This window comes from Pongo pygmaeus, chromosome X (genome assembly GCF_028885625.2).
Source record: "Pongo pygmaeus isolate AG05252 chromosome X, NHGRI_mPonPyg2-v2.0_pri, whole genome shotgun sequence".
Lineage (NCBI taxonomy): Eukaryota > Metazoa > Chordata > Mammalia > Primates > Hominidae > Pongo > Pongo pygmaeus.
In genome coordinates, this window is record NC_072396.2 from 81,378,449 (window position 1) to 81,405,466 (window position 27,018).

At 42.1% G+C, this 27,018-nt stretch overlaps 1 protein-coding gene across 1 annotated transcript; it reads left to right on the plus strand.

The window, feature by feature from the left end:
* The first annotated feature begins 4,476 nt into the window (after nt 1-4,476).
* PGK1 (phosphoglycerate kinase 1) lies at nt 4,477-27,018 on the plus strand. The gene is made up of 11 exons (XM_054471257.2): nt 4,477-4,984; nt 10,472-10,522; nt 14,356-14,511; nt 14,627-14,771; nt 17,931-18,034; nt 18,669-18,788; nt 23,571-23,685; nt 23,935-24,114; nt 25,622-25,799; nt 26,073-26,171; nt 26,538-27,018. The coding sequence occupies exons 1-11, from the start codon at nt 4,920-4,922 to the stop codon at nt 26,576-26,578; spliced, it is 1,254 nt and encodes a 417-aa protein (XP_054327232.1). The 5' UTR covers nt 4,477-4,919; the 3' UTR covers nt 26,579-27,018.

The window sequence follows — 27,018 nt, forward strand, 5'->3', positions numbered from 1 at the left end:
TTCTGTCCCACTGGTCTTTCTACTCATGTTCCAGTGACTCAATGTGTGCTTTTTTCATTTTGCAAGGTTAGCTCATCATAGTTTTATTAGGGAGGGGACTGGTACTGTAACAAAGATTGCACACAAGTAGTTTAAACAAGATAGAAGTTGATTTCTCTGTCATGTTAACAGTATAGAGGTGAGTGGTCCAGGGCTGATGAGGAAGCACTACCATCACTGAGGCCAAGGTGGCTGCCCCAGCTTCTGCCATCTCCCAGTCAGCAGAAGGCAGAAAAGGGCTAAAGACAGCATGAACTTTCCTTTTTAGGGTCACTATGTGGAAATGGCTTATATCAGTTGCCCAGAACTTGCTCACATGGTCACTCCAAGCCACAAGGAAGATGGAGAAATGTAGTCTCTTGCTAGAGAGCCATGTGTTTGATTAAAATTTAGGAGTTCTATTAGTAAAGAAAGGGAAAATGGTCTCTGTTACAATGGTGACCTAATGGTAAGGACCCCAATGTAGAAGGTATTGGGGCATTGTAACGTAAATAATGGCATAAACTTTCCTCCAGGAATTCACAATAGAGGATTGGTGCAGAGGAGTCTAGGATTCATATAGGCTCTACCTCTTACCTTCACATTTGTGGGATTCTCTTTACTTAGAATTGTATTTACTATTTGTTAGAGCTCTTGCATGCTCTTTCTGTTTTTCTGTATATGTTGCTGTATGTGTGCGTTTTTTTTTTCTTTTCTCACTGCTTTACTCATATGTCCCTGGAGGTATCAATCTATTTCTGAGGCAACTATTGGGGCTTGTTAATGAATTAATTGGCAAAAAGAAACCTCTCAGGGAACAAAAGCCCGAGCCTGCTTATACCTCTGAACTTCCTATCTCCCTTCCTTTGATATCTCCCTTGAATGTGATAAAGAATAGACAATTTAAGTGGCTCAAGTAAGTGGCTCTTTTATATTTACAGAAGACAACACTATATCTGGGCAATAGATAACTAAACTAAAGGACGGGAAAAAGCCACAAAAAGAAAGATCCTATAGCCTTAGAGAGACTATATGATTTATCACCTAAACTGGGATACTTTAAAGAGTTTAGGGAGGCTGGGCGTGGTGGCTCATGCCTGTAGTCCTAGCTACTTGGGAGACTGAGGCAGGAGGATCCCTTGAACCCCGGAGGTTGAGCCTGATTGCAGTGAGCTGATTGCTGGACTGCACTCCAGCCTGGGAGACAGAGCAAGGTCCTGTCTTTAAAACAAGCAAACAAACAACCCTCCCCTCCCCCCCAAAAAAATAACCACAAGCAGATTTTTTTGGGGCATACACATATTTTGATCAGTTTCTTAGCTATATCTGTCTCTAATACCATGTTACTGGTATTTTTCTGAAAAATGTATTTTTTTCAATATGGTCTTATTAAGTTTTTTCATAAAATTGCCTGCAATCTGTCTCCCAGTTGCATTTTATGGTTAACAAATTTAACATTACAGATATCTTCAATTGATTTTTCTCTATAGATCATGTCTACCTAAAAGGAAGAAGTGTAGGCAAAATATGGAAAGGTCATTTGGGCCATGGTTGAGAACTGCAGCCTGGGACACACTTCCAGGTTGCCTTGAAGAGTACTCTGAAGAACAATGGGGAGGTTCAAATTTTTTAAGAAAAAAGGATGAATCAGGAGTGGGGGTGATTGCAAAGTTGTTTGTCAAGAATTCTCATTGGTTTAAAGAAATAACATTGGGCTGGGTGTGGCGGCTCACACCTGTAATCCTAGCACTTTGGGAGGCCGAATTGGGCAGATCATTTGAGGTCAGGAGTTCGAGACCAGCCTGGCCAACATGGTGAACCTACGTCTCTACTAAAAATACAAAAATTAGCTGGGCGTGGTGGCATGCACCTGTAATCCCAGCTACTCAGGAGGCTGAAGCATGAGAACCACTTGAACCCGGGAGGCGGAGGTTGCAGTGAGGCGAGATTGTGTCCCTGCACTCCAGCCTGGGCAACAGAGTGAGACTCCGTCTCAAAAACAAAAAAAAAAAAGCTAACAAGGGTGTCTCTCTAGAGCAAACTAGAAAGATAGAAAGATGGAATCTCCTATCTACATCATAATCTAATCATGGGAGTTATATCTCATCACTTCTGCCACATCCTATTGGTTAGAAGCCAGTCATAGTTCCAGCTCACATTCAAGGGGAGGAAATTATAGAAAGATGTGAACACTAGAGGGCAGAGATCATGGGCACCATCTTAGCATTGGGAAATGGCTCTAAGATTGAGATTTGTGTGCAGGTGGATCACTGGGGGTTGCTTCTGGGAACAACTCCTGTAAAGGAGTAAGGAAATCAGATTTGGATAGAAAGGGAGAAGTTTCAACAGAGGCTTCAGCCAACCCCACAGACAGTTCTGAAGCAGAGATGGTCCTTTAGAGATGTCCTGAAATGAAGCAAAGAAGCCAGGCCTTTGGAACAGCATTGAGCAACCACTGATGGATGCCCCTGGGAAGTGGGTATAACCTTAGGCAAGGCAGCTTCCTTCAGCACAGGGCAGTTTCTGGGGAGAAACTCAGCTGTGAGCTGTCAGCAACTAATACTCCCAGCAGCTAATAATGAGTGCCTCAGTTCTGAAAGAGGGAATCTGAATGATATATCATATCATCATCATACTTGGTTAACTAGAATATCTCCTCAGTCAGTATATATATTTTCCCAGCACTGTGAATAAAAGTCAGTTAAATGAGAAATTGAAAGTACCTCTGATTGGTCCCCTCCTGCAACCAATCAGGCTGGTGGCAGGCCAAGTTTTCATTTGTATAGCAGTGTAACTTTGTAACTTCACTTCAGCCTCTGATTGGTCACTTTCTGCAACCAATCAGACTGACCATGGACCACTACTTCATTTGCATGGAGTATACACCAAGTGGCTAATGGGAAACCTCTAGAGGGTATTTAAACCCCAGAAAATTCTGTAACCAAGCTCTTGAGCTGCTTGCTCAGGCCTGCTCTCACCCTGTGGAGTATACTTTTGAAACCGCCTTTGCAAAAATCATAACTGAGGAAATTATGACAGTGAAAGAGATCAGACCTAACCTACTGTATCTTTCCTTTTAACTTCTAAAATGTCTTTGTTCATTCCTGGATATAGGCCAAACTAGCCTTGGGAAAGAATTTATAGTGTAAGCTCTGAGACAAAATTGATAATAGCCCTTTCCCCTTCTTGCCGGAACCAGTCTGCCTTTTTTTTGTAGGTGTAACAAATTAGCTACAAGATTATAAATTACAGTTTAGGGGCCATGCAGCCTCTGGCTGCAAGAATCTGAACCTCCCCAAATTGCTTCTGGGAATAACATCACCACTGCAAATCCTAAGATCAGTGCTTGAGATATTTTGCAGACCCTGCATTCTCATGCAGCAGAGGACACCACCCAGACTGATAATCTGGCTCAACTAGCTCCACGATCCCACCCAGGAAGAACTCGCAAGAACTCACGACCCCGTGATTTCATCTTCATCCCGACCAATTAGCACTCCCCACTTTCCGAACCCATACCCGCCAAATTATCCTTAAAAACTCTGATTCCAGAATGCTCAGGGAGACTGATTTGAGTGATAATGAAACTCTGGTCTCCCGCACAGCCCCTTAGCGTGAATTACTCTTTCACCATTGTAATTCCCGTCTTCATAAATCGGCTCTGTCTAGGTAGCCGAGAAGGTGAACCCATTGGGCGGTTACACTTTCGTTTTCAATACATCTCTGCTTTTATTGCTTCATTCTTTCCTTGCTTTGTGCATTTCGTCCAGTTCTTAGTTCAAGACGCTAAGAACTTGGACACCCTCCACGGGTAACAGGACTACAGGTGCCCGCCACCACGTCTAGCTAATTTTTTGTATTTTTAGTAGAGATGGGGTTTTGCTATGTTGCTCAGGCTGTTTTTTTTTTTTTTTTTTTTTTTTTTAAGTAGAGATGGGGTTTCGCTATGTTGCTCAGGCTGATCTCAAACCACCGGGCTCAAGCAATCCGTTGGCCTTGGCCTCCCAAAGTGCGGGATTAAAGGCGTGAGCCACCGCGCCTGGCCCACTAAACTTCTCTGTGCATCAGTTATTTCATTTGCCTAATGAGGATAACAGTAGTCACTTCTGCGTTTTGTGAGCGTTGGTTAATATATGAAAAATGCCACATGTTTGCCATTAGCATCAATCATGCCATAACCAGAAAAATTACATTACATTTTTTATTTTAAAAAAGATGGGGGCCAGAGTGGACCTCGGCCTTTTCCAACTTCTGAGAGGTCTCTATTATTAAGTAAGCCTTAAGAAGCACAATTCCATGAAGGGAGCTAGGAAACCAGGACTTTCCAAAAGGAGGTGGCATTTGCATTGATCCTGGTAGGGCAGCCTCGAATTCCACGGGGTTGGGGTGGCGCCTTTTCCAACGCAGTCCTGGGCTTGCGCACGGCTGCGGCTGCTCTGGGCGTGGTTCCGGGAAACGCAGCGGCGCCGACCTTGGGTCTAGCACATTCTTCCGGTCCGTTCGCAGCGCCACCTGGATCTTCGCCGCTACACTTGCGGGGCCCCCGGCGACGCTTCCCGCTCCGCCCCTAAGTCGGGAAGGTTCTTTGCGGTTCGCGGCGTGCCGGACGTGACAAACGGAAGCCGCACGTCTCACTAGTACCCTCGCAGACGGACAGCGCCAGGGAGCAATGGCAGCGCGCCGACCGCGACGGGCTGTGGCCAATAGCCGCTGCTCAGCAGGGCGCGCCGGGAGCAGCGGCCGGGAAGGGGCGGTGCGGGAGGCGGGGTGTGGGGCGGCAGTGTGGCTCCTGTTCCTGCCCGCGCTCTGTTCGGCATTCTGCAAGCCTCCGGAGCGCACGTCGGCTGCCGGCTCCCTCGTTGACCGAATCACCGACCTTTCTCCCCAGCTGTATTTCCAAAATGTCGCTTTCTAACAAGCTGACGCTGGACAAGCTGGACGTTAAAGGGAAGCGGGTCGTTATGAGGTAATTCTGCACGTTTGCCCGCGTGCTCTCTGTGCTCTGTCGCAAACCTCTTTGGCCGGAGCCGACTTGTTCTCTCGTCTGCTCTAAGTTGCTTTTAGCTTTTGGGTGGGTCCCAGGGGTCCTAGGCTTGGAGGGCGAGGCTGTTCACGGGTTTGGTGGTTTCTAGCCGCATTTTCCCCAGCCCAGGAAGCAGCCGAAGTCACCCTTCGGGGATGGATCCCACTGAGGAAGGGCCGAGATTGCCGCTGGGACTCATTTTGTCCTTTTTCCTATTGGTGAAATGCGGTTCCGTTGCCTCCAGCCCCCAGTCGGCTAGATGGGACTTAATGCTTATCCTGCAAATCTCTAGGCTTCAAGGAAGGGACCTTGAAAGGTCATTTTGTTAATTTCCCTTCCCCCACGCTCCTAGACCGTCGCAGCCAAATGAGAAACGGCCCACATCTCACAGGTCCCTGCACAAAAGGATATTTTTCCAAGAGGATGTTGATTTAACTGTTCAGGAGTAGACCCCCCCGCCCCCCGCCACTAAAGAATTGGGGTGGGAGGGTAGGGCGGGGCGCACCGGAGGAGGCCCTGCAGAGCTTATGTAACAGGCCTCTGCTGCCCTGCAGCGTGGTATCGTTGGACTCTTGGGCACAGGATTTGCATCAGGATTGTGACATACTAGGTAATGGTAGAGCAGGGTGTGGCTCCTCATACTTGCTGGCCTCCAACCTCATCCCCACGTGTGGCTAGAAAAGTAGAATTTTAAAAGTGGGGGAAGAAGGTTCCTTGTGCACTTTGGGTCTCTTACTCTGCGCATCTGGATCTCTGGTCACTTGCCAACACGGTTTCTTTCTTATCTGCCAGAATTGTTGATATAGTGGGGAGCTTTTACATTTATTCTTTTTGTCACGTGTGGTATATTTGTGCATGCCAGGAGCAAGGTGCAGGAGGATGAGTCGGTATGTAACTGATGGACTTGACTGTTTATATACCTTAACAGGATCCAAGAGTGGTGTTTTTGAGGGGTCATAAAGGTTTCTGTTGATAGCATTTTGCAACCTTGACCTTTTTGGGAAGTGGTTGATTGATAGGTAGGCATGTGGCTGGTGTAATCTGGCCCCTTTTCCAATTTGGGCTGGTTCAAATGAGGGCTTGTGTTGGATATTAACAGACACATAAGTCAGTAGGAGATCTCCCTTTACTCTAACTTTAAACATATGAGGACACGATTGAGTTAGGGAACTGTATGGGTATCCTAAAAGTACATGTAGCTCTCCCCTTCTCTCTAATTTCACTTTGGTCAATATTACTTTGCAGGTAACTTCTGCCCTGCTATGGAGATAGAAGAACCCAATAATTTATGTCCGTGAAAAATACCTGGTTTCCACATTTCCCCAAATGACATAGGCCTTTGTAATCTGGACAAAGTAGGAATCACAGCCATGTTAGTACTAGAGGAGTGCCCTTTCTGGCCCTCATACAATTCTAAAAAAAGGGGATAGACCCTGTAAAAAAAAACAGGACAGGTGGACATTGGCATGCAACTAGCTTTTAGGTTTTAATTAGTTCCTTGCATCTCCCCTGTGTTCGAGGCTGATTCTTCCAGATGCATGGACCAACTAAAAGACAAGGAGTGGGACATCATGCTGATAACCTTCCTATAATTGCAGTCTTGGGCTTTATTTCCTCTCTCTAGGGAAACTGGCTTGAGGAAGCTAGCTGGGGGTGGGATTGGAGGAGCTGCTTAACTTTTCTCCCTCTGGACCTAATAAAGTTTCATTTAGCACACACTAACCCATAGCCTTGAAATGATTGGCTAGTCCTGTTTTGCTGATGGAAAATGACCTGTTCAGGGTTACTGAACTACCAAGTTGGTGGCAGAGCTAGGAGTAGAATTTGGGTCTCCTTGGCTATCAACTAGATCCTCCGAATATTCGAGACAATGACCAAGGATACGTTGAAATAGAACTTTTCTCCCGTAATCTGGATACCTTCTACTTATTTAGGCTGAGGACAGGAAGTTACATCGTTCCCTGATTATTAATGTATTTCTTTTGAACAGAGAGTCACGTTGTAGGTCTACTTTTTTGGAGGTGCCTAGGCAGCCATGTCGTGTCAGCTCAATTCCTTTTTGTTTCAACGTGGTGGTTGCTGGCGGTGTTTCCGGAATGGGGCTTCCTGAGTAGTGGCTGCCGCATTTGTCGTCTTTGTCCTGCAGAAGTGAACTCTGGTATTTGCTGACTCTTCTGGTCCACTGGTTTGGATTGCCAAGGAAAATTGATTTGTTGAGGGAACATGGGATAGCCAGAAACCTCTGACTTGTTAATTACCAGGTTTCATCTTAGTTTTTTAGGACTCCCCAGTTGACTTTACAGTCTCTTTGAATACACTTCTGCTTATTTTTGTGGTAATTTCCTTCCTTTCTCTCATAGGTTGCCAGTCATCCTTTGCCTGCTTGTAAAGCACTTCCTTTTTGCTTGCTCCTGCCTGTTTTTTTAAACCTCGCTGGTTTTCTCCAACTTGTTGTAACTTGTAGAGAAACTGCTTTGATGTAGTGGGAAGAGAAACAGGAAAAAATTGAGAGCAGAGAAAAAGTCACTAAGACACCCACAATATCCCAGTTTTCCATTTGGGGCAGTGAAGCATTGATGGACGTGGTTCCTTTGAGAGTTTTTAATGGAACTGGACCTGGGACCTGAGATTTCAGGTGATAGAGACTTGATATTCTTATTCCAGCTAAATCAGTATATTTTTTAATGTTTTATTTTGAAATAATTAAAGATTCATGGGAGGTTACAAAGTTAGGTGTTGTGTTCAACCCATTTTCCCCCAATGGAGGCATCTTACCTAATTATAGAATAATATCAAAAGTAGGAAATTGACTTTGGTATAAAGTATGTATGGTTCTATACCATTTTATTACATGCATTGATTTGTGTAACCACCACCACAATCAAGATACAGAACTATTCAATCACCACCAAGATCTCCTTCATGCTAACCCTTTATAATACCCACCTCCCTTCCTGACTCCTGGTAACTACTGATCTGTCCACTGTTTCTAAAATTTTGTCACTTCAAAAATACTATACAGATAGAATCACATGGTATATAACCTTTTGGGATTAACTTTTTTCACTTAGCATAATGTCCTCAAAATTTATCCACATCGTCACATGTATCAAAAGTTCATACCTGTGTATTGCTGAGTAGTATTCCATGGTATGGATGTATCATAGTTTGTTTAACTATCATTGAAGGGTATTAGGGTTGTTTCTGATTTGGGGCTATTACAAATGAAGCTGCTGTGAACATTTGTATACAAGTCTTGGTATGGACATATGCTGTCATTTTTCATGGGTAAACACGTAGGAGTGGAATTGCTGGGCCACATCCTTTTAAGATATCCCCAGACTGTTTTCCAAGGTGGCCGCAGCATTTCACATTTCTACCAGCAGTATGTGAGTAATCAGTTTCTCTGCTTCATTACCAGCTATTTTAGTTATTCTTCGTTCTGATGGATATGTAGTAATAACTGACTTTGTGCCTGAAGCAAAGCACAGGAGTGTTATAAGGAAACGAAAAAAAAAAAAAAAAAAAAAGAAAATTGTGCATATTTTATGTAAAATGGAACAAGTAGAATCTGTAGGCAAGAGCAGTTGCTGTGTTGGAGTCCTCAGAGGAGAAGCTAAAAGCAGAGCTGTTGTGTGAGTGTAGGAGATGAGGGGAGGTAATCCAGAGGGCCTTGAGGAGAGAGTGTAAATCAAGTCTAATTCATTAGTAAGCTGACAGCATGGCAGCTTGGATAGATGAGACAGTTTCTTAGGTGTCTCTGCCCAAAGATATTCGTCCCTGTAAGGGTTGGGGGTAGAGAGTAGCACTGCAAGAAGTGGCTTGTGCTCATCCTTGTGCCATTAGTCCTTTTGAGCATAGGCCTTCTGGGAGGTTGCATGGGGGAAAATGACCCATGGTAATGGGATATTCTCTCTTCTTTGGAATGTACTTTAAGGCTGGCAGGCTCCTTGTTCGGGATATTTAAAGAAGACAGAGAATCAAGTGGCCTGAAACAAAGTAGAGTGTATTTCTTTCATCAGAGGCTTACTGCCTTTAATTTTGAAGACTTTAAAACATGTTTTAATATAGAATTATTTTTCCCCAGCCTACCTTTGGAAAGGCTGTTCTTCAGTGAGGTAGATTGGAGTTCAGGCTTAGTGGATATAAGAAATTGGTGGTCTTCTCAGTATGTCTGTAGGAGTTTGTAATTGCCTTAGCCTTAGAGAGGAAGGGGTATATAAAAAGGCAGAGGAAAAAGATGGAGGCTTATAATCAAGGATAGCAGCAGTCTTCTTGATTAGGTCATACTTCACTGTAGTCCCTTTGCAAGTGATGCTAGCTGTTTTTAGTAGTGGTTGATTTACGTGTCAAATCACAGAATTACATTCTGGAGAAACATGTAACAACAACTAACACTTTTACGGCACTTACTGTGTGTCAGGTACACTTCTAAGCACTTTACAAATTGCTGGCTGACTTAATTCTCTCAATAACTACGAGGTAGATACTGTCATCCCGATGAGAAAAAAATCACTTAAAAATGATCATGGCAGGCACAACTCTTAAACCTTAAAAATAGCTGCCGTACATTATTGTTTTCATTCACATTGAAGTAGGCTGAGGTTCCAAGGAGTTCAGAATAATTGGTTCTTAAGAATGATAACACAGTAATCTGTTGGGTAAGAGAGACTGCAGTATATTATTTTCTTGTGTCGTCTTGATTACTTCCCTTCTAATTTGCCTGTTTGTCAGGTGGGCTGGGGCACATGTCCCACTCTCTCTTCTCAGGCTTTTTGAAAGAGGCTGTCTTATGCTGTGTGTATTGCTTGAAGGACCCCTAGTCTTAAGGCCCCAGGCTTTCTCCAAAAAGAATGATTTTCTCTTAGTGTGTTTTATTTTTATTTTAATTTTTTTCTCTAGTCATGTTAGTTTCACGAGGACCCAGAAATAGTATCAAGGGAATTAGGGTCAAGATGCATTCCTTATTATTCCTCACTCCTCCAGCTGCTACCCAGATACTATCATGCCAGGCCCAGACAGATATCTTTTTAGGTGGAACTGGCTTTAGCTTCCCAGATCTTCAGAGCTAGTTCCTGTGATTTAAGTTAGGTTTTTTTTTTTTTTTAATTCTTTTTAAAGTATGAATACATACCTAAAAGGGCACAAATCACAAGTTCAAAGAATTACCACAAAATGAGCACATTTGTATGATCACTGAGGTTAAGAGATAGAATATTACCAGAACCCCAAAGCCTCTGGTGTCCTTATCCCAGTCACCACTCCTGCCATCCTCCCCGTGACTGACCACTATTTTGACTTTTAATGCCATTGATTATTTTTAAGATGAGATTTGAATTTCCGACTTATTTAACTGGTTCATTAAAAGTGCATCTCCTAATCTTTGATGGAACAGTAAGTTGATCATGGTCTTGAATCTTTCTTTTTTAGAGTCGACTTCAATGTTCCTATGAAGAACAACCAGATAACAAACAACCAGAGGTAAGGTCCCTGCTAAGCCTTGGGCTGGGTTTAAGATGTGTGTAGGTACATAGGATGAAATGTTTTTCCTTTCATATTGTATTATGGAACTGTAGCAACTTAGAACAAATGATTTTGGCTTTCTATCAACCCACTATCTGATCTGCTTTCTTATTTATGAGAACATACAAACATAAGCAAAATCTTAAGAAAGTGATTCTCCTCCCCTTATTTTTTGAAAATTAGAAGAATTTGGAGTTCATTTTCTTTTTTTGAGATAGGATCTCACTCTGTCACCCAAACTGGAGTGTAGTGGTGTGATCACGGTTCACTGCAGCCTTAACCTTCTGGGCTCAAGCAGTCCTCTGGCCTCAGCTTCCCGAGTAGCTGGGACAACAGGTGCACACCACTGCACCTGGTTAAATTAAAAAAAAATTTTTTTGTAGAGATGGGGTCTCACTATGTTGCCTAGGCTGTTCTCAAACTCCTGGACTCAAGTGCTCCTCCTGCTTGGCTTCCTAAAGTGCTGGGACCACAGATGTGAGCCCCCACACCTGGCAGAGTTATTCATTTTTAAAGAATATAAAAGTTGGCTGGGTGTGGTGGCTCACATCTGTAATCCCAGCATTTTGGAAGGCCGAGGCAGGAGGATTGCTTGAGGCCAGTAGTTCGAGAACAGCCTGGCCAACATAGTAAGACACCATCTCTATAAAACACACAAAAAGAATATAAAAGTTTAGGGTTACTTGGCTTCTCTTGCAAAATGAAGAACTATGTAAGAGAAGGATTTTAAAAGTACCAGTAGTTACTAAGGTTACGTGTAGTTTTACAAGCCCCCATTCCATATGACTCAGATAAAGTCAATTTTTGAGAATTTTCATTTGTTTTTGCTTCCAAAAAAACAAACAGGAAGGACTTCAGAAGTACATTTTCAGTCAGTTTAGCTGCTCCAATGTCTTGGATCCTAGATTCAGAAACAAATTTTAAGTGAGAGTACTGCTCTTGCTTTTAACTAGGTTGTAAAAGGTCTTTATTTTTGTCTTTACTTTCTTTTTAATTTTTTTAATTTTTAATTTTTGTAGATTTTATATATATATGGGTTACATGAGATATTTTGATACAAGCATGCAATACATAATCACATCAGGTTAAATGGGGTATCCATCAAGAAGGTTTTTATTTAATTTTTTTTTTTTTTTTTTTTTTTTTTTTTTGAGACGGCCTCATTCTGTCGCCCAGGCTGGAGTGCAGTGGCACGATCTTGGCTCACTGCAATTTCTGCCTCCTGGGCTCAAGCGATCCTCCCATCTCAGCCTCCCAGGGAGCTGAGACCATAGGCGTGAGCCACCACACCTGGCTACTTTTTCGTATTTTTTTTGTAGAGACAGTGTTTTGCCCTTTTGCCCAGGCTGGCCTTGAGCTCCTGGACCCCGCCCACCTTGGCCTCCCAAAGTGCTGGGAATACAGGCGTGAGTCACTGTGCTCGGCCTATTTTAAATTTTAAATGAAGGGTTTGTGTTGGCAAGGTGCTTTCCAATGATCTAGACCAGTGGTATCTAATAGAAATACAATGTGAGCCAAATTGTGTTAATTAAATTAAAGGGACATTTAACTTTTTTGGTACTAAGTCTTCAAGATCTGGCATGTGTTTTTATACTGACAGCACATCTCAATTTGATCTAGTTATATATCTAGTACTCAACAGACACACATGACTAAATGACTGTTGTAATGGACTGTGCAGGTCTAGACCCAGAACATTTTCAGGTATTGGTCCCAGAATAGAGCCTGTCATTTTGCCAAGCACATCCCTGCTGTACCATAGTGGCAGGGTCTTTGTATAAGGCAGGTCTGATCCCTCTTGATCTTCATTATTGTGCAACACACAGAAACGATTGGAAATATGCCTATCAAGGTATTTTAAGAGTAAAGAAACATGTTTGGAAATCTTTTCATTTCCGGAAATCCATGGAGTTAACAAAATGAAACATTAGAAATAATAAAACTTGCTGATAAGGGATAGTCCTGAAAACTAATTGGTTCCATTGCACAAACTTTGTACCTGATACAGATTTTTAAATTTGATATAAATGAGTTCTTATATCTGCTAAATATTAATAGCATATTTTAAAAATATAACTTTTTAAATCATTCCATTCTTTGCTCAGATGTCATCTTATCAGACTGTCCCTGGCCATCCTATCTAAAAATCTCCTCTACCATTGTTCCCCGGTCATTTTTGTCCTCAAAAGTAGGGGGACAAAAATGGGGAACAATGGTTTGTTTTTTTCTGTATCTCACCATCTGATATATTACATGTACGCACACACACATACATGTTTATTGTCTCTCTCCATTAGAATTTCACTTCCATGAGAACAGAGACTTTTTAAGAGTTTTCTGTTTCATTCTCAGAACCTGGAATGATGCCTGGCACAAAAGAAGCATTCAGTAAATATTTGGTGAATAAATAAATGCTTTTCTTGATCAATTTTAATTTCTTATAAACTGGCAAAATGGCAAGTTAGTAGCAGGTTTATAACAAAACTTTTAAATGTTTAAAGGGAGTTAATTTTTTGATTAATTTATAATGTAATAAATGTGATACATTATGGAAACCAAGCTCTAGACAGTGCAATTATTTTTTCCTACATAAAAAAGTGACTTAGGATCTACTAATAGGTGCAGAAAAGTTACTACATGTTTTTGATTTTTCCCCAAATTTCCTTTGATGGTTTCAATATTTGAGAATTTTATCTATTTTCCATAGTCATATAAGAAGAGTGTTTTCAGGGGTCCCCAAGACCACCCACATATCTCAGGATGATTTGCTAGGACTCAGAGCTGTTCTCATGGCTAAAGTTTATTACAGTGAAAGAATGCATGACAAGATTAGGAAGAGGAAAAGACATGGGGGAGTCTAGAGAAATCCATGGGCTTCCAGTTTCCCGTGAGGGGACACATCAAGTGTTTTCCTTTCTTCAGCAGTGAAAAATGCAGTAATTGTCTGCAATGTCGCTGCCTGGAGAAGCATGCTAGAGACTCAGATCCCAAGATTTTTATTGGGAACTGGTCACATAGGTATCCTCTGCCTAGCAACTACCAAAATTCCAAACTTTTGCTGGGTGTGGTGGCTCACGCCTGTATTCCCAGCAGTTTGGGAGGCTGAGGCCCACAGATAACTCGAGCCCAGGAGTTCAAGACCAGCCTGGACAACATGGCAAAACCCCTACAAAAAATACAAAAATTAGCTGGGCATGGTGGTACATTCCTGTAGTTCCAGCTACTTGGGAGGCTGAGGTGGGAAGATCACCTAAGCCCCTGGGGAGGTTGAAGCTGCAGTGAGCCGAGATTGTGCCTCTCCACTCCAGCTTGCTGGGTGACAGAGTGAGACCCTGTCTCAAAAAAAAAAAAAAAAAAAAGGAAAAAAAAATTCTAGACTTCTAGAGTGGGGCAGGTGTTCAGCATAAATCACCATGTTTGTATAGACAGTCTAGGAAGAGCGAATAGCCCTTGTTGGTCTTATCAGTTAACTTTGAAAGCCAAGTTCCCAGATACCAGCCAGGATCCAGTCTTACAGACAGGTCCTTCTGTAGATAGTAGCCTCAGGCCTGCTGTGTTAACTCTTGTCTGTGAAAGGGGCAGATACATAATGAGATTGTACAATCCTAGGTGGAGGGTTGGCATTGCATTTAACTTCTTCCCCTAAGGACCACCATTGAATTACTGATAGTAGATTTGAAGGAACTTGGAGAAGAAAAGGAGCTTTATGCTTTATGAGGTTATCAATAAACTAGTTCCCACTAATTTCTAGGAGTAACTTCGTTCTGTTTGTTGTCTCTCTTTGGTTGCAGGATTAAGGCTGCTGTCCCAAGCATCAAATTCTGCTTGGACAATGGAGCCAAGTCAGTAGTCCTTATGAGCCACCTAGGCCGGCCTGATGGTGTCCCTATGCCTGACAAGTACTCCTTAGAGCCAGTTGCTGTAGAACTCAAATCTCTGCTGGGCAAGTAAGTGCCAGGCTCTGGTGCTGGTAGACTTTGTGGCGGGGGAAGTTGTCAAGCACGTTGTTACTGGTTTTTAACTTTCAGACTGCTCAAGTGTCTTCATCTCTTCTCTTCTCAGGGATGTTCTGTTCTTGAAGGACTGTGTAGGCCCAGAAGTGGAGAAAGCCTGTGCCAACCCAGCTGCTGGGTCTGTCATCCTGCTGGAGAACCTCCGCTTTCATGTGGAGGAAGAAGGGAAGGGAAAAGATGCTTCTGGGAACAAGGTAGGACCTGTGATTTTGACATTATTGGGAGTGAGGGCCTGAGTCTGTAAGAGACTGTGGTTGAAGAATAGAGAAAGCTCATTTATTTTGACTTAGACACCTTTTATTGAAGTATACAATGCTGACACAGCTTGATGGGTTATCTCAAAGTAAACACACTTGTGTAACCATCACCCGGCTCAAGGAGTAGAATATTAGCAGCATCCCAGAAGCCCTCCTTCATGTTCAGGTGGTGTTTAAATATGTTTGAAAAATATGTGAACACCTTTGTGGTGGAAGAGTATTCAGTGAATATGATGGTCATGATGTCACCTTGGATTTAAGGCATTTTCTTAAGACGTGTAAAGTATGTTCCTTTAAATCTCTCTTTAAGATAGAGGTACAGGTATCACCTTATTTCATAAAGAAACTAAGTCTCAAAAACTTAAGTTTCTGAAAGGCAATTGTATGATTAAAGTTAGAGGCAGTGGTGCTGTTGGTGGTCTTTAGAGCTCAGCCCATTCGATCAGCAAACTTTTTCTATAAATGGCCAGATAGTTAATATTTTAGGCTTTCTGTTAGGCTTTCTGTGTTGTGCAGTCACTGCCATCTGCATATAGTCTCTGTTGGAACTACTCCTCTCTGTCAGTGTTGTGCAAAAGCAGCCATAGCTAACTCACCAAACAGATTACTGTGAACTGACAACCAGAATTCAAATATTCAGTGATAAAACTGGCTCTTTGCAGATGATTTTGAATTTGCCCATTGGCTAGAAAGGAAGCTGAAGGTATTTTTTAGTACTTTCCACTATTCTGGTCTTTAGTATCTCGGAGAACAAGATGCTCTGAGTCTAGTGTCTCAGTCTCCTTTGGCTTCTCAAATTTATTAAGGTCATTGGGAGTGCCTGCTTTCAAGCAGTTTCTTTTTTTAGCACCAAAGGTGCTGGTCTTGCCTTATCCTGCTTTTGGCGTGGTCTTGCTACAGTATTAGGAGTCAAATGCTGACCTAAAATTTGGTGTCCTTTTAAACTGGAACTCATGATGCATGAACTCTGGGACTTAGAAGTGGCAGGAGGCAAAGGGCAAATTGAAGCAAAACTTTTTATTTAGGAAATGATGAGCTGACTATGTAGTCTATGACTTTTTTAGTTAATTGACTTGACATTCACTATCTAATGGCTTTTAATACCTGAAATTTCAGGAGTCAGTCCCAAGTTCAAAATGGATTAAAAAAACAGTGAGGCTGGGTGAGGTGCCTCATGCCTGTAATCCCAGCACTTTGGGAGGCCGAGGTGGGTGGATCACGAGGTCAGGAGTTTGAGACCAGCCTGGCCAACATGGTGAAACCCTGTTTCTACTAAAAATACAAAAAAGTCGGGCATGGTGGCAAGTGCCTGTAATCCCAGCTACTGGGGAGGGTGAGGCAGGAGAATTGCTTGAACCCAGGATGTGGAGGTTGCAGTGAGCCAAGTTTGCACCACTGCATTCCAGCCTGGGCAACAGAGCAAGACTGTCTCAAAAAAACCACAAAAACAAAGTGAGGACATGAGGACATAAACATTTTCCCTTTATCCAAAGTGCCCACATTGATCTTTTAAGGGCCTTCTCTTTCTTCTAGTTATTTGCAGATCAGTAAATGAGAAATGAGTTCTGATTGATATTGTTTATTTCCATGGCACCTTTTTTCATGAAGAGCTTTCGATTTACCCTGTTTTTCCTTAAATATCTTTTTAAAGAGACAGGGTCTTGTTCTGTTGCCCATGGTGGAGTGCAGTGGCATGATCATAACTCATTGCAGCCTCAAACTTGTGGGCTGAAGTGATCCTCCTGCCTCATCCCTTGCAGGGAGCTACGACTACAGGCACATACCACCATGCCCAACTGACTTTTACTTTTTTTTTTTTTTTCTGGTAAAGACGGGGTCTTGCTATGTTGCCCAGGCTCATCTCGAACTCCTGGGCATAAGTGATCCTCCCATGTTGGCCTCCCAAAGTGTTGGGATTATAGGTGTGAGCTACTGCCCCGGCCTCCTTAAATAGTTCTTAAATGGAGGGGTTATTATGCCTTTTTGATAGAAGGGAAAATTTCAGAGCAACTTCCCAAAGGTGACACAATGAATTAGTGTCAGAGCTGGACATAGAACTCAGGTCTCCTTACATTTCAGCATTGTTATCATTACTACATGTGTCATCTTCCAGTCACTAGTGGCAGATGTTATTCTATTCTAGAGAGGTTATGGGAGCACCACAATCTTCAATTTTTAGCATTAGTGCCTCTGCAATTCTTTGGGTCTTTAGGGAAAAGCCCCATTTTTTATGGCAGTCCCCTTCACCTCCTTGATACATAGGAGCATAGGAGTGGGCAGTGACTTGAAATGAACATCTGCTTTGTGCTATGTACTCTTCTGTGTCCTGTCCCCTTTCATCTGGCTTGCTTCCTGTGCCTCTTTGCTTAATCTCCTGCCAGAGACTGTCTGTTTTGCTTATCCTCCCATGTTGCTTTCTGTCACCTTTGGGGTATCCCTTGATGGCAAGCTGACATTTTAAAGCTCTATGTTTAACTTCTACATTTTCTTCCTCTCTTTTTGTAGAAGTATATCTCTTGTTTTCTCAGATGCCTAGCTTCCAGAGAAGGTCATAAAATACCTCTTTGTCAATGTGAAGTGTTTCTGAGGTTCTTTTCTGTTGTCATGTTTCCATCTGCCTTCTCTGTCCCAGCTTGCCCTTGTTGCTTTTATGAGGAATATGTGTGAGAGCCCCTTCCACTTCGCAGAAAGGCCTTGGTAGCCAGCAGCTTGAGTCAAGTATGATACTATCACAAGGAGAATGTTTAAAATGAGGAACTAAGTCAAGGAGAGGGAAGGATAATCAGAACCATGAGCTGAAGGCTGGGGAGAGGCTAGTGGGGTGTGGTTAACTTCATGTGATTAGAGGTAAAGCCATCGTTCAGGAATGTTAGGTTTGCAATTTGAGGGAAGTTAAGGGAGAGCAGAAACATGCAGAAATGACCAAAGTACCTGGAATATTTGGAAGAAAGAACACATCCTACTGCTGGTTCTAAAAAATCGCTGTCCCACCTACTCAGGGTCTTTAGAGATGTTCAAGAGGACTCTTGGTGTATGAAATGCTTTTATAGTTGTCTTTGGAGCCATCACATTTTCTGTTTTTGTTTTTCTCTATAGGTTAAAGCCGAGCCAGCCAAAATAGAAGCTTTCCGAGCTTCACTTTCCAAGCTAGGGGATGTCTACGTCAATGATGCTTTTGGCACTGCTCACAGAGCCCACAGGTACCAAGAACCTCGTAGACTACCACACTGAGAACAGTATTCCTATTTACTTGAGTAGCCCAAGCTCTGGGTGGTTTTTGGAGAGTTTTGTATTATACTGTAACCCTTTCAGCTTCTCTAATTGGAACTGCCACTATGGCTCTTGTTGAGTAGCTCTCATCCAAAGAGGAAATAAAGGTAAAAAAATGTTGGTAATTGTAGGGCTTTTTGTGGAGTTTCAGGAAGAGGTTGCTCTTTCTCACCTTAGATATTTTGTACAGAGTTATCCTTTTATGAACGTTACAAGATCAGACTCTCGTGTTGTCAGTAGGAAGCAAATTGAGGAATCCTCTTCTGTTATCATCAGCCGGCCAATTACTTACTGTGATTTGCCCTTTGGCCTGCTGAAGAGTGTTAACTGGGTATCTTAAATTCTACCTAAGTTCATTACTTTTTTACTCTTTCCCCTTGACCTTGCAGTATTAGTTAAAAATCTTATCTTGTACCTAAGTGTTTTTTGTTGCAATGTAGGGATGAAAACCATGATTTCTTGCAGTCCAGAAGTAGAAATATTTTAGTGATAAGGAGCTGGCCTCTAGGACTAGGAGGAATGATAGGGATTGGCTAGAATTTGAATGTCTTTGATCTTTTCTAGCTCCATGGTAGGAGTCAATCTGCCACAGAAGGCTGGTGGGTTTTTGATGAAGAAGGAGCTGAACTACTTTGCAAAGGCCTTGGAGAGCCCAGAGCGACCCTTCCTGGCCATCCTGGGCGGGTATGAAGAACTCTTTAAGATCATGCTTTAAGTATTGTTTGCCTGGTAGTAGGCCATAACTTGGGTGGTTTATTGTCATATAGCTCAGTCACACTGGGTAACTGAGGAGAATTTAATAAAGGAACTACAGGCTGGACATGGTGGCTCACACCTGTAATCCCAGCACTTTGGGAGGGCCCAGGCAGGAATATTGCTTGAGCCCAGGAGTTTGAGATGGGCCCAGACAACAAAGTGAGATCCCATGTCTACAAAAAAAATTAGCTGGGCGGTGGTGGTATGCACCTGTGGTCCCAGCTACCAGAGAGGCTGAGGTGGGAGGATCACTTGAGCCTGGGAGGTAGAGGCTGCAGTGCACTGTGATCACGTCACTGCACTCCAGCCTGGGTGACAGAGCAAGACCGTTTCAAAATAAATGAATGAATGAATGAACGAACGAACGAACTACATACAGAGGTGTGGGTAGGCTTCAGGGAGACCGCAAAGGGACAGTACAGTAATTTGGGGCTACCAACAGGCATCACCATCTCTATGCCTGAAGGGACAAAGGGAGGGGAATGGTTATCAGAATTCAGAGAGGAAAGTTGGTGTGGAGAGAGCTATCTGATGGGAACTGTAGCCTTTGGTCAAAGGACACAAGATTGGTAGAGAGGGGGAGCCAGGGCAATAAATATTCTGATCTCCTTTCAGTCTCCTGCTGCTGCACCCCCTCCCACCCTCAATTTGGCTGAAACCCAAATGGAAGCCAGAGTGCAAGAAAGCTCCTTGATGTAGTCCATGCAGGTCCTCCTCCTGTGATGCAACAGGGTGGAGAAGGATAGAAGATGGCTCTGCAGGGAAGAATGGGAAAGATCCACCATAGGTGCTCATTTAGCAATTTTGAAGTGCTTGAGCCTTTTACATACATATAACCTGGCAGGGTATAACTATAAAAACCTCTTCGTATGTGTTTAATATGTAATTTAGACCTCATTTCTCCAGATTACATACCTATTTTATCTTTTCTCCTATAGGGAAAGGCAGCAAGTAGATGATGATTTTCCAATGGCTTAGTTAAAAATAGAAATTTCAGAATTGAGGGTTGAGAGGAGGATAAATTTTAGGTGATAAGTTTTAGGTGAGAGAGCCAGCACTGCTTAGATAAGACAATTTCCTGTGACTTGGTGTGGTGATCTAGGTAGCAGTCTCTTTATGGCTGGAGGCCCATTACCCTTCTATGAGCAAGGTTTTTTTTCCCCCAGGGGAGTGAACATACTATTTCCTGATGAAAATTGACTCTGGAGTTGGGTGTCAATTTCAGGTAGCGTAGTTGCTTATACTGTTTGGCTCTGTGTCTCCACCCAAATCTCATCTCGAATTATAATCCCCACATGTTGTGGGAGGGACCTGGTGATTGGATCATGGGGGCGGTTTCCCCCATACTGTTCTTGTGATAGTGTTGTTTGGCAGTTCCACCCTCGCTCGCCTCTCTCTTCCACCATGTAAGATGTGACTTGCTTCCCCTTTGCCTTCCACCACGATTGTGAATTTCCTGAGGCCTCTCCAGCCATGCGGAACTGTGAGTCAATTAAACCTTTCTTTATAAATTACCAAGTCTCAGGTAGTCCTTTATAGCATTGTGAAAATGGGCTAATACAGTTGCTCTCCAGGCTTTATGAGCCCAGTTTCAGAGTCTTAAAAATAACTCAGGTAGATACAGGTTGTTGTGTCTTGTTCTTGGAAAACGGTATCTATTCCTGGGCTTTGTTTTCCAACTTTCTGTAGACCTGGAATATGGGAGTGAGTGCCACCTAGTGCCACCTTATGGTTAGGTTTTTAGGTTCAGACTGAAATAGCTGTTATGGGGAATTGTATGTGAGATTTTTTTGCCACCTTTCTTGCAGTGTAGTTTCCCTAGGCCATTAACAGTTTTTGGGAAAACTTTTATATTTTATTAAACAAAATTTATTGTAAGAAACACTCATATGTACAGAAGTTGAGAGAACAGTATATAGTAAACTCCCAGGTATCCATTACCCTGTTTCAACAATTAATTGACATTTTTGCTAATCTTGTTTCTTTTATGTCCTAACTCTGTTTTGTCAGGAATGTACACACACACACACACACACACACACACGTATATATTCCTGACAATGTGAATACAAGTGAAATAAATATGTGTATATATATATGTGTGTGTGTATATATATATAGATATAGATCTATATATATAAATCTATATATAGATATTTTAGACATATAGATATAGATCTATATCTAGATATTTTAGATATCTAGATATAGATCTATAGATATTTTAGATATATAGATCTATATATAGATATTTTAGATATATAGATATAGATCTATAGATATTTTAGATATATAGATATATGTAGATATATAGACATATTTATATATATAGATCTAGATCTATATAGATATGTCTATAGATATGTCTATATAGATAGATCTAGATCTATATATATATAGATATATTTTTTTTTCTGATACAGGGTCTCACTCTGCTGCCCAGGCTGAAGTGCAGTAGCATGATCACAGCTCACTGCAGCTTTGACCTTCCAGGCTCAAGCAATCCTCCCACCTCAGCCTCCCGAGTAGCTGGTACTACAGGCATGCATCACCATGCCTGGCTAATTTTTGAATTTTTTTGTAGAGACAGGGTCTCACTGTGTTGCCCAGGCTGGTCTCGAACTCCTGGGCTCAGGCGATCTGCCTGCCTTGGTCTCCCAAAGTGTTGAGATTACAGGCGTGAGCTTGTGCCCTGCTGTCAGGAATGTTTTTAAGTTAGCCTTGGACATCATATACTTTCACTTACATAGGTTGAGTATCTTTTATCTGAAATGCTTGGGACCATAAATGTTTTGGATTTCAGATTTATTTTTGGATTTTGGAATATTTGCATGGTACTTACCAGTTGAGCATCCTAATCTGAAAATATGAAGTCTGAAATGTTCCAATGATATTTCCTTTGAGCTCAAACAGTTTTGATCTTGGAGGATTTCAGATTTTTGGATTAGGGATACTCAACCTGTAATACTCCTGTATACATCTTGTAACTGATAAGAAGATTTCTTTTAAATAATCACCATATTATACCTAACAAATTTAGCAGTTTCGTTACTATCATCTAATACCCAATCTGTATTCAGATATTCTTGATCATCTCAGAAGTGTCTTTTTACAGTTGGTTTGTTCGAATAAGGATTCAAATGAAGTCCATGCGTTGCCTTTGGCTGTTAGGTATCTCTTGTAATAATCCCCTATTTATTACTTTCATTCTGTTGATTTGTTGAACAAACAGGCATTTGAGCTGTAAGCTATTCTTTAGAAGAAATTGAACTCCTTTCTAACTGCTTTCTTCCCTTTGTGTGTGTGTGTGTGTGTGTGTATTTAAAACAATCTATCTTTACCCTTGGTGGTAGCCAATCTTTACAACTGAAATAAATAGTAAATAGTTTCTTGCCATCTGTTGACCCACATCACTGTTGTTTCATATCTCCTTTTCACAAATCCTAGCATAGGGTTTCTCACCGGATAGGCATTATCTTGTTTATTGAATGAAGAAGGAAACAGACGCAAGGTGATTTGTCCATGTAAGTGGGATTTAGTTATATGGGAATGTTTATGGAAGGCAAGCTATTACTTTGTTTCTCTTTAGTTTGGATCTTTTTTGTCTCATAGGGAGATGAAAGATACATGTGTATTTATCTTATTTCCGTCTACTAGAAAATAAGCTCCCAAAGGGTAGGGATCTTTCTGTTGCCTTTGCCGTCTGATGTTTCTCAAAGACCTAGAATAGTGCTTGGCACAGAGTAGGTGCCTAGTAAATGTGTTGAATTGGGTGATCCAACAAAAATAAATGCCATAAAGAAAATGTCCCAGGCTGGGCATGGTGGCTTAGGCATGTAACCCTAGTGCTTTGGAAGGCCAAGGCAGGAGGATCACTTGAGCTTAGGAGTTTGAGACTAGCCAGGGCAACATAGTGAGACCTTGTCTCTACAAAAAAATTTAAAAAGAAAAATTATCCAGGGGTAGTGTTGTATGCCTGTGGTCGCAGCTACTTGAGAGGCTGAGGCAAGAGGATTGCTTGAGCCTGGGAGTTCCAGGTTACAGTGAGCTGTGATTGTACCACTGCACTCCAGCCTCGGCAACAGAGTGAGACTTTGTGTTGAAAAGAGAGAGAAAAAAAATGTCCCAGCAACTGAGCATAGGGTATGACTTTAGGAATATATATTTTTGTTCAGTATATATTTATTTAGTATACAGTCCGATCCCTGCTCTAAGGTTAGGATAATTCTGAGTGGCTCCGGGATTCCACAATTAGCAATCGTGCTTAGATACAATTAGCAATCTTGATGCTCTGAATTTGTGTGTGTGCGTGTGTGTGTGTGTGTGTTGGGGAATGTGCAAAATAGATTTGGAACCCATAGTTTCCTTAGACAAGAGTAGGTCTTCTGAGCCCTGCTTAAAAAAAGCATATGGATTTAAATCTGTTGTCCGTCAGCTTCTAGGTAGAATTAAAAAAAAAAATGTACTGATGGTAAGTGGGGTGAGGAATTTTTAAAAAGGTATACTGATGTCTGGAGCCATACCTTAAAAGGATTTCTTAGAAATGATTGAGTTTTTGGGTTGGAGAAACATAGGGCAAAGTTAGGCGGTACTTTTGTCACTTTGAGACTTTCTCTGTTCCTGTGCCTTGAAATAGAAACTCAAGTTCTATGTAATATCACTTCTCTAGTCCATTCTTCTTTAAGTGATGATTCTTGCTTTCTCTTCTAGAGCTAAAGTTGCAGACAAGATCCAGCTCATCAATAATATGCTGGACAAAGTCAATGAGATGATTATTGGTGGTGGAATGGCTTTTACCTTCCTTAAGGTGCTCAACAACATGGAGGTAGGAAACCAATGCCAAGTGGATGTGAAATTGCTCTCCATGATAATAGCAGGTTGTATACATGTAAAAAGAAAACAGTCTTTTGACATAAGCCCTGAAAATTCCCATTTTTATTTATTTTGGCAAGTCTTTCTTTTGTCTTTGCATTGTTCCTTTATATTGTATTGTGTCTGGTTCCTGTCTGCTTTGTGAGGCAGTCTTGTTCTTAGTATAGATGCTGACCTCCATCATTTTGGCTCCCCTATGTAGATTGGCACTTCTCTGTTTGATGAAGAGGGAGCCAAGATTGTCAAAGACCTAATGTCCAAAGCTGAGAAGAATGGTGTGAAGATTACCTTGCCTGTTGACTTTGTCACTGCTGACAAGTTTGATGAGAATGCCAAGACTGGCCAAGCCACTGTGGCTTCTGGCATACCTGCTGGCTGGATGGTGAGTCACTTGAGTGGGTTGGTAGTGTGAGTAAACAGAAACTCTGTGGTATCATTTATTCATTGATTGAGCCAATCAACAAGCATTTTAAAACAATCTCTATAGGAGATCTGTCAGAGAGGGCTCTGCATGTTGCAGTGAGTTCCTCTCCATGGGAGAAAAGCAGTGCTGTTGGATTACTGGCCTTCAGTAATGCAGTAATGTGTTGCAAAACCTTTTGTTGTTGTTGTTGTTGTTGTTTTTTTTTTCAGACAGAGTCTCACTGTGTCAGTGACAGGCTGGAGTGCAGTGGCACGATCTTGGCTCACTGCAACCTCTGCCTCCCAGGTTCAAGTGATTCTCTTGCCTAACCCTCCCCAGTAGCTGGGACTACAGGTGTGCACCACCATGCCCAGCTAATTTTTGTATTTTTCATAGAGACGGGGTTTCACCATGTTGGTCAGGATGATCTCGATCTCTTGACCTCGTGATCCACCCGCTTTGGCCTCCCAGAGTGCTGGGATTACAGGCGTGAGCCACTGTGCCCGGCCCATTTTTAGTTTTTTCTGTTTTTTCTTCATCTGTTTAATGTGTATTAAGTACTTACTGCGTGCTGGAGATAGTGTCATGTACTTTCATGGTTTGGGTTGTTTTGGATTATGTTGCTATCTAGAAAGCTATATAAGAAAACTTTCTCATATGAAAAAAATATACTGATTACAAGCATGGAGAAATGTAAGTGTATATTAAAGACTAATATAGTTGATTTTAGGGTGCTCCAAATATCATTTTGATTGCTGTGTAAAATTGTATCATGTTTTTACATGCTAGTTTGCTTATTTTTCTTTTCAAGCATTCACGTATTATTTAGTTCAGTGTTTCTCAAAGTGTGTTCCTAAGACCAGCAGTGTCAGTATCATTTTTGGAACTTGTTAAAAATGCAAGTTCTTGGGCCCCACCCCAGACCTACTGAATCAGGAACTGGGGGTGGGGCCAAATAGTCTGTGTTTGAATAAGCCCTCTTGGTGATTCTCACGCATGGCAAAGTTTGAGTACTACTGATATAGTTCACTGTCATTCCCAACACTATTGACATCTGTTGTTTTGTGGGGGACTGTTGAATTGTAAGGTTGTTTAAAGCATCCTTGGCCACTAGATGCCAGTAGCACCCTCCCAAGTTGCAACAACAACAATATCTCTAGACATTGCCACATGCCTATCTATTGTGAAGGGGGGCAAAACTGACCCTGGTTGAGAACTATTGATCTAGTTTTCACTAACATAAATAGTGTGGCTAAGAATGTCTTTATTAAATAACTTTTGAGGTTTTCCTTTAGACTTGATCTTCCATACAGTAGAATTTTTGAGTACAAAGGCCATGAACAGGTTTATAATTTTAAAGACTGAAGGGTACTATTTGGTTCTAGAAGAAACTTTGGTGTGCAGCCCTGAGTTCTGGTCTTGGTGGAGGTGGTGTTTAAGTAGCTTTTCTTGATAGCTCATCTTCTCTTTCACCTCTACCCCTCAGGGCTTGGACTGTGGTCCTGAAAGCAGCAAGAAGTATGCTGACGCTGTCACTCGGGCTAAGCAGATTGTGTGGAATGGTCCTGTGGGGGTATTTGAATGGGAAGCTTTTGCCCAGGGAACCAAAGCTCTCATGGATGAGGTGGTGAAAGCCACTTCTAGGGGCTGCATCACCATCATAGGTAAGCGGTCCTATACAAAGCTAATACCCATATAAGCTGGCAGAATTCTGATCAGAGGAAGGTGGAATGGAGAACTTCTGTGTCTTTTTATTCCGGGTAAATCTTAAGAGGTAAACAGGTAGATAATTTACAGAGGAGCCTCTTGGTAAGATAGAGTTGGGGGTTTATAAGCTACCTTTTGGGTTGGGGAGCACACTGCCTTACAGTTTTGGTGCCAATCCCTTTTTTTTTCTTTTCTCTCTTTTCCCTTTTTACCTGGCTTTCATTCAACAGGTGGTGGAGACACTGCCACTTGCTGTGCCAAATGGAACACGGAGGATAAAGTCAGCCATGTGAGCACTGGGGGTGGTGCCAGTTTGGAGCTCCTGGAAGGTGAGGGTCTTCTGTTTTTTGGCTTGTTTGGGAGAAGGGTGGGACTGTGCAGTGAGAGGTGGGTAGAAAGGAGTGGAGAAAGTTACTAGGTAGTGTTGTCATTAGCAGTCATTACTAGCTGGGCAGTACAGAGGAACTTCAGATAAAGCTCCTGGCATCCACTGAGGTGGGGAGGGACAGATAGAAACTTGTTCTGAGAGTTATGGTCTAGTAGACCTGGAATCCACAATGTAAAAGTTGGCCAACTCCTGGCCATATATCCTAAAAAAGAGCTGGCATGTTATTGGGAAGATAAAGTGGGAGAAATCTGGCTTACTGGGGCCCTATAGTAATGCTGTCTATGTATGTGTGCTCTCTCAAAAACAGGTAAAGTCCTTCCTGGGGTGGATGCTCTCAGCAATATTTAGTACTTTCCTGCCTTTTAGTTCCTGTGCACAGCCCCTAAGTCAACTTAGCATTTTCTGCATCTCCACTTGGCATTAGCTAAAACCTTCCATGTCAAGATTCAGCTAGTGGCCAAGATATGCAGTGCCAGGAACCCTTAAACAGTTGCACAGCATCTCAGCTCATCTTTACTGCACCCTGGATTTGCCTACATTCTTCAAGATCCCATTTGAATTTCTTAGTGACTAAACCATTGTGCATTCTAGAGTGCATATATTTATATTTTGCCTGTTAAAAAGAAAGTGAGCTGTGTTAACTTAGTTCTCTTTTGATGTAGGTTATGATTAGCTTTGTCACTGTTTCACTACTCGGCATGGAAACAAGATGAAATTCCATTTGTAGGTAGGGAGACAAAATTGATGATCCATTAAGTAAACAATAAAAGTGTCCATTGAAACGGTGA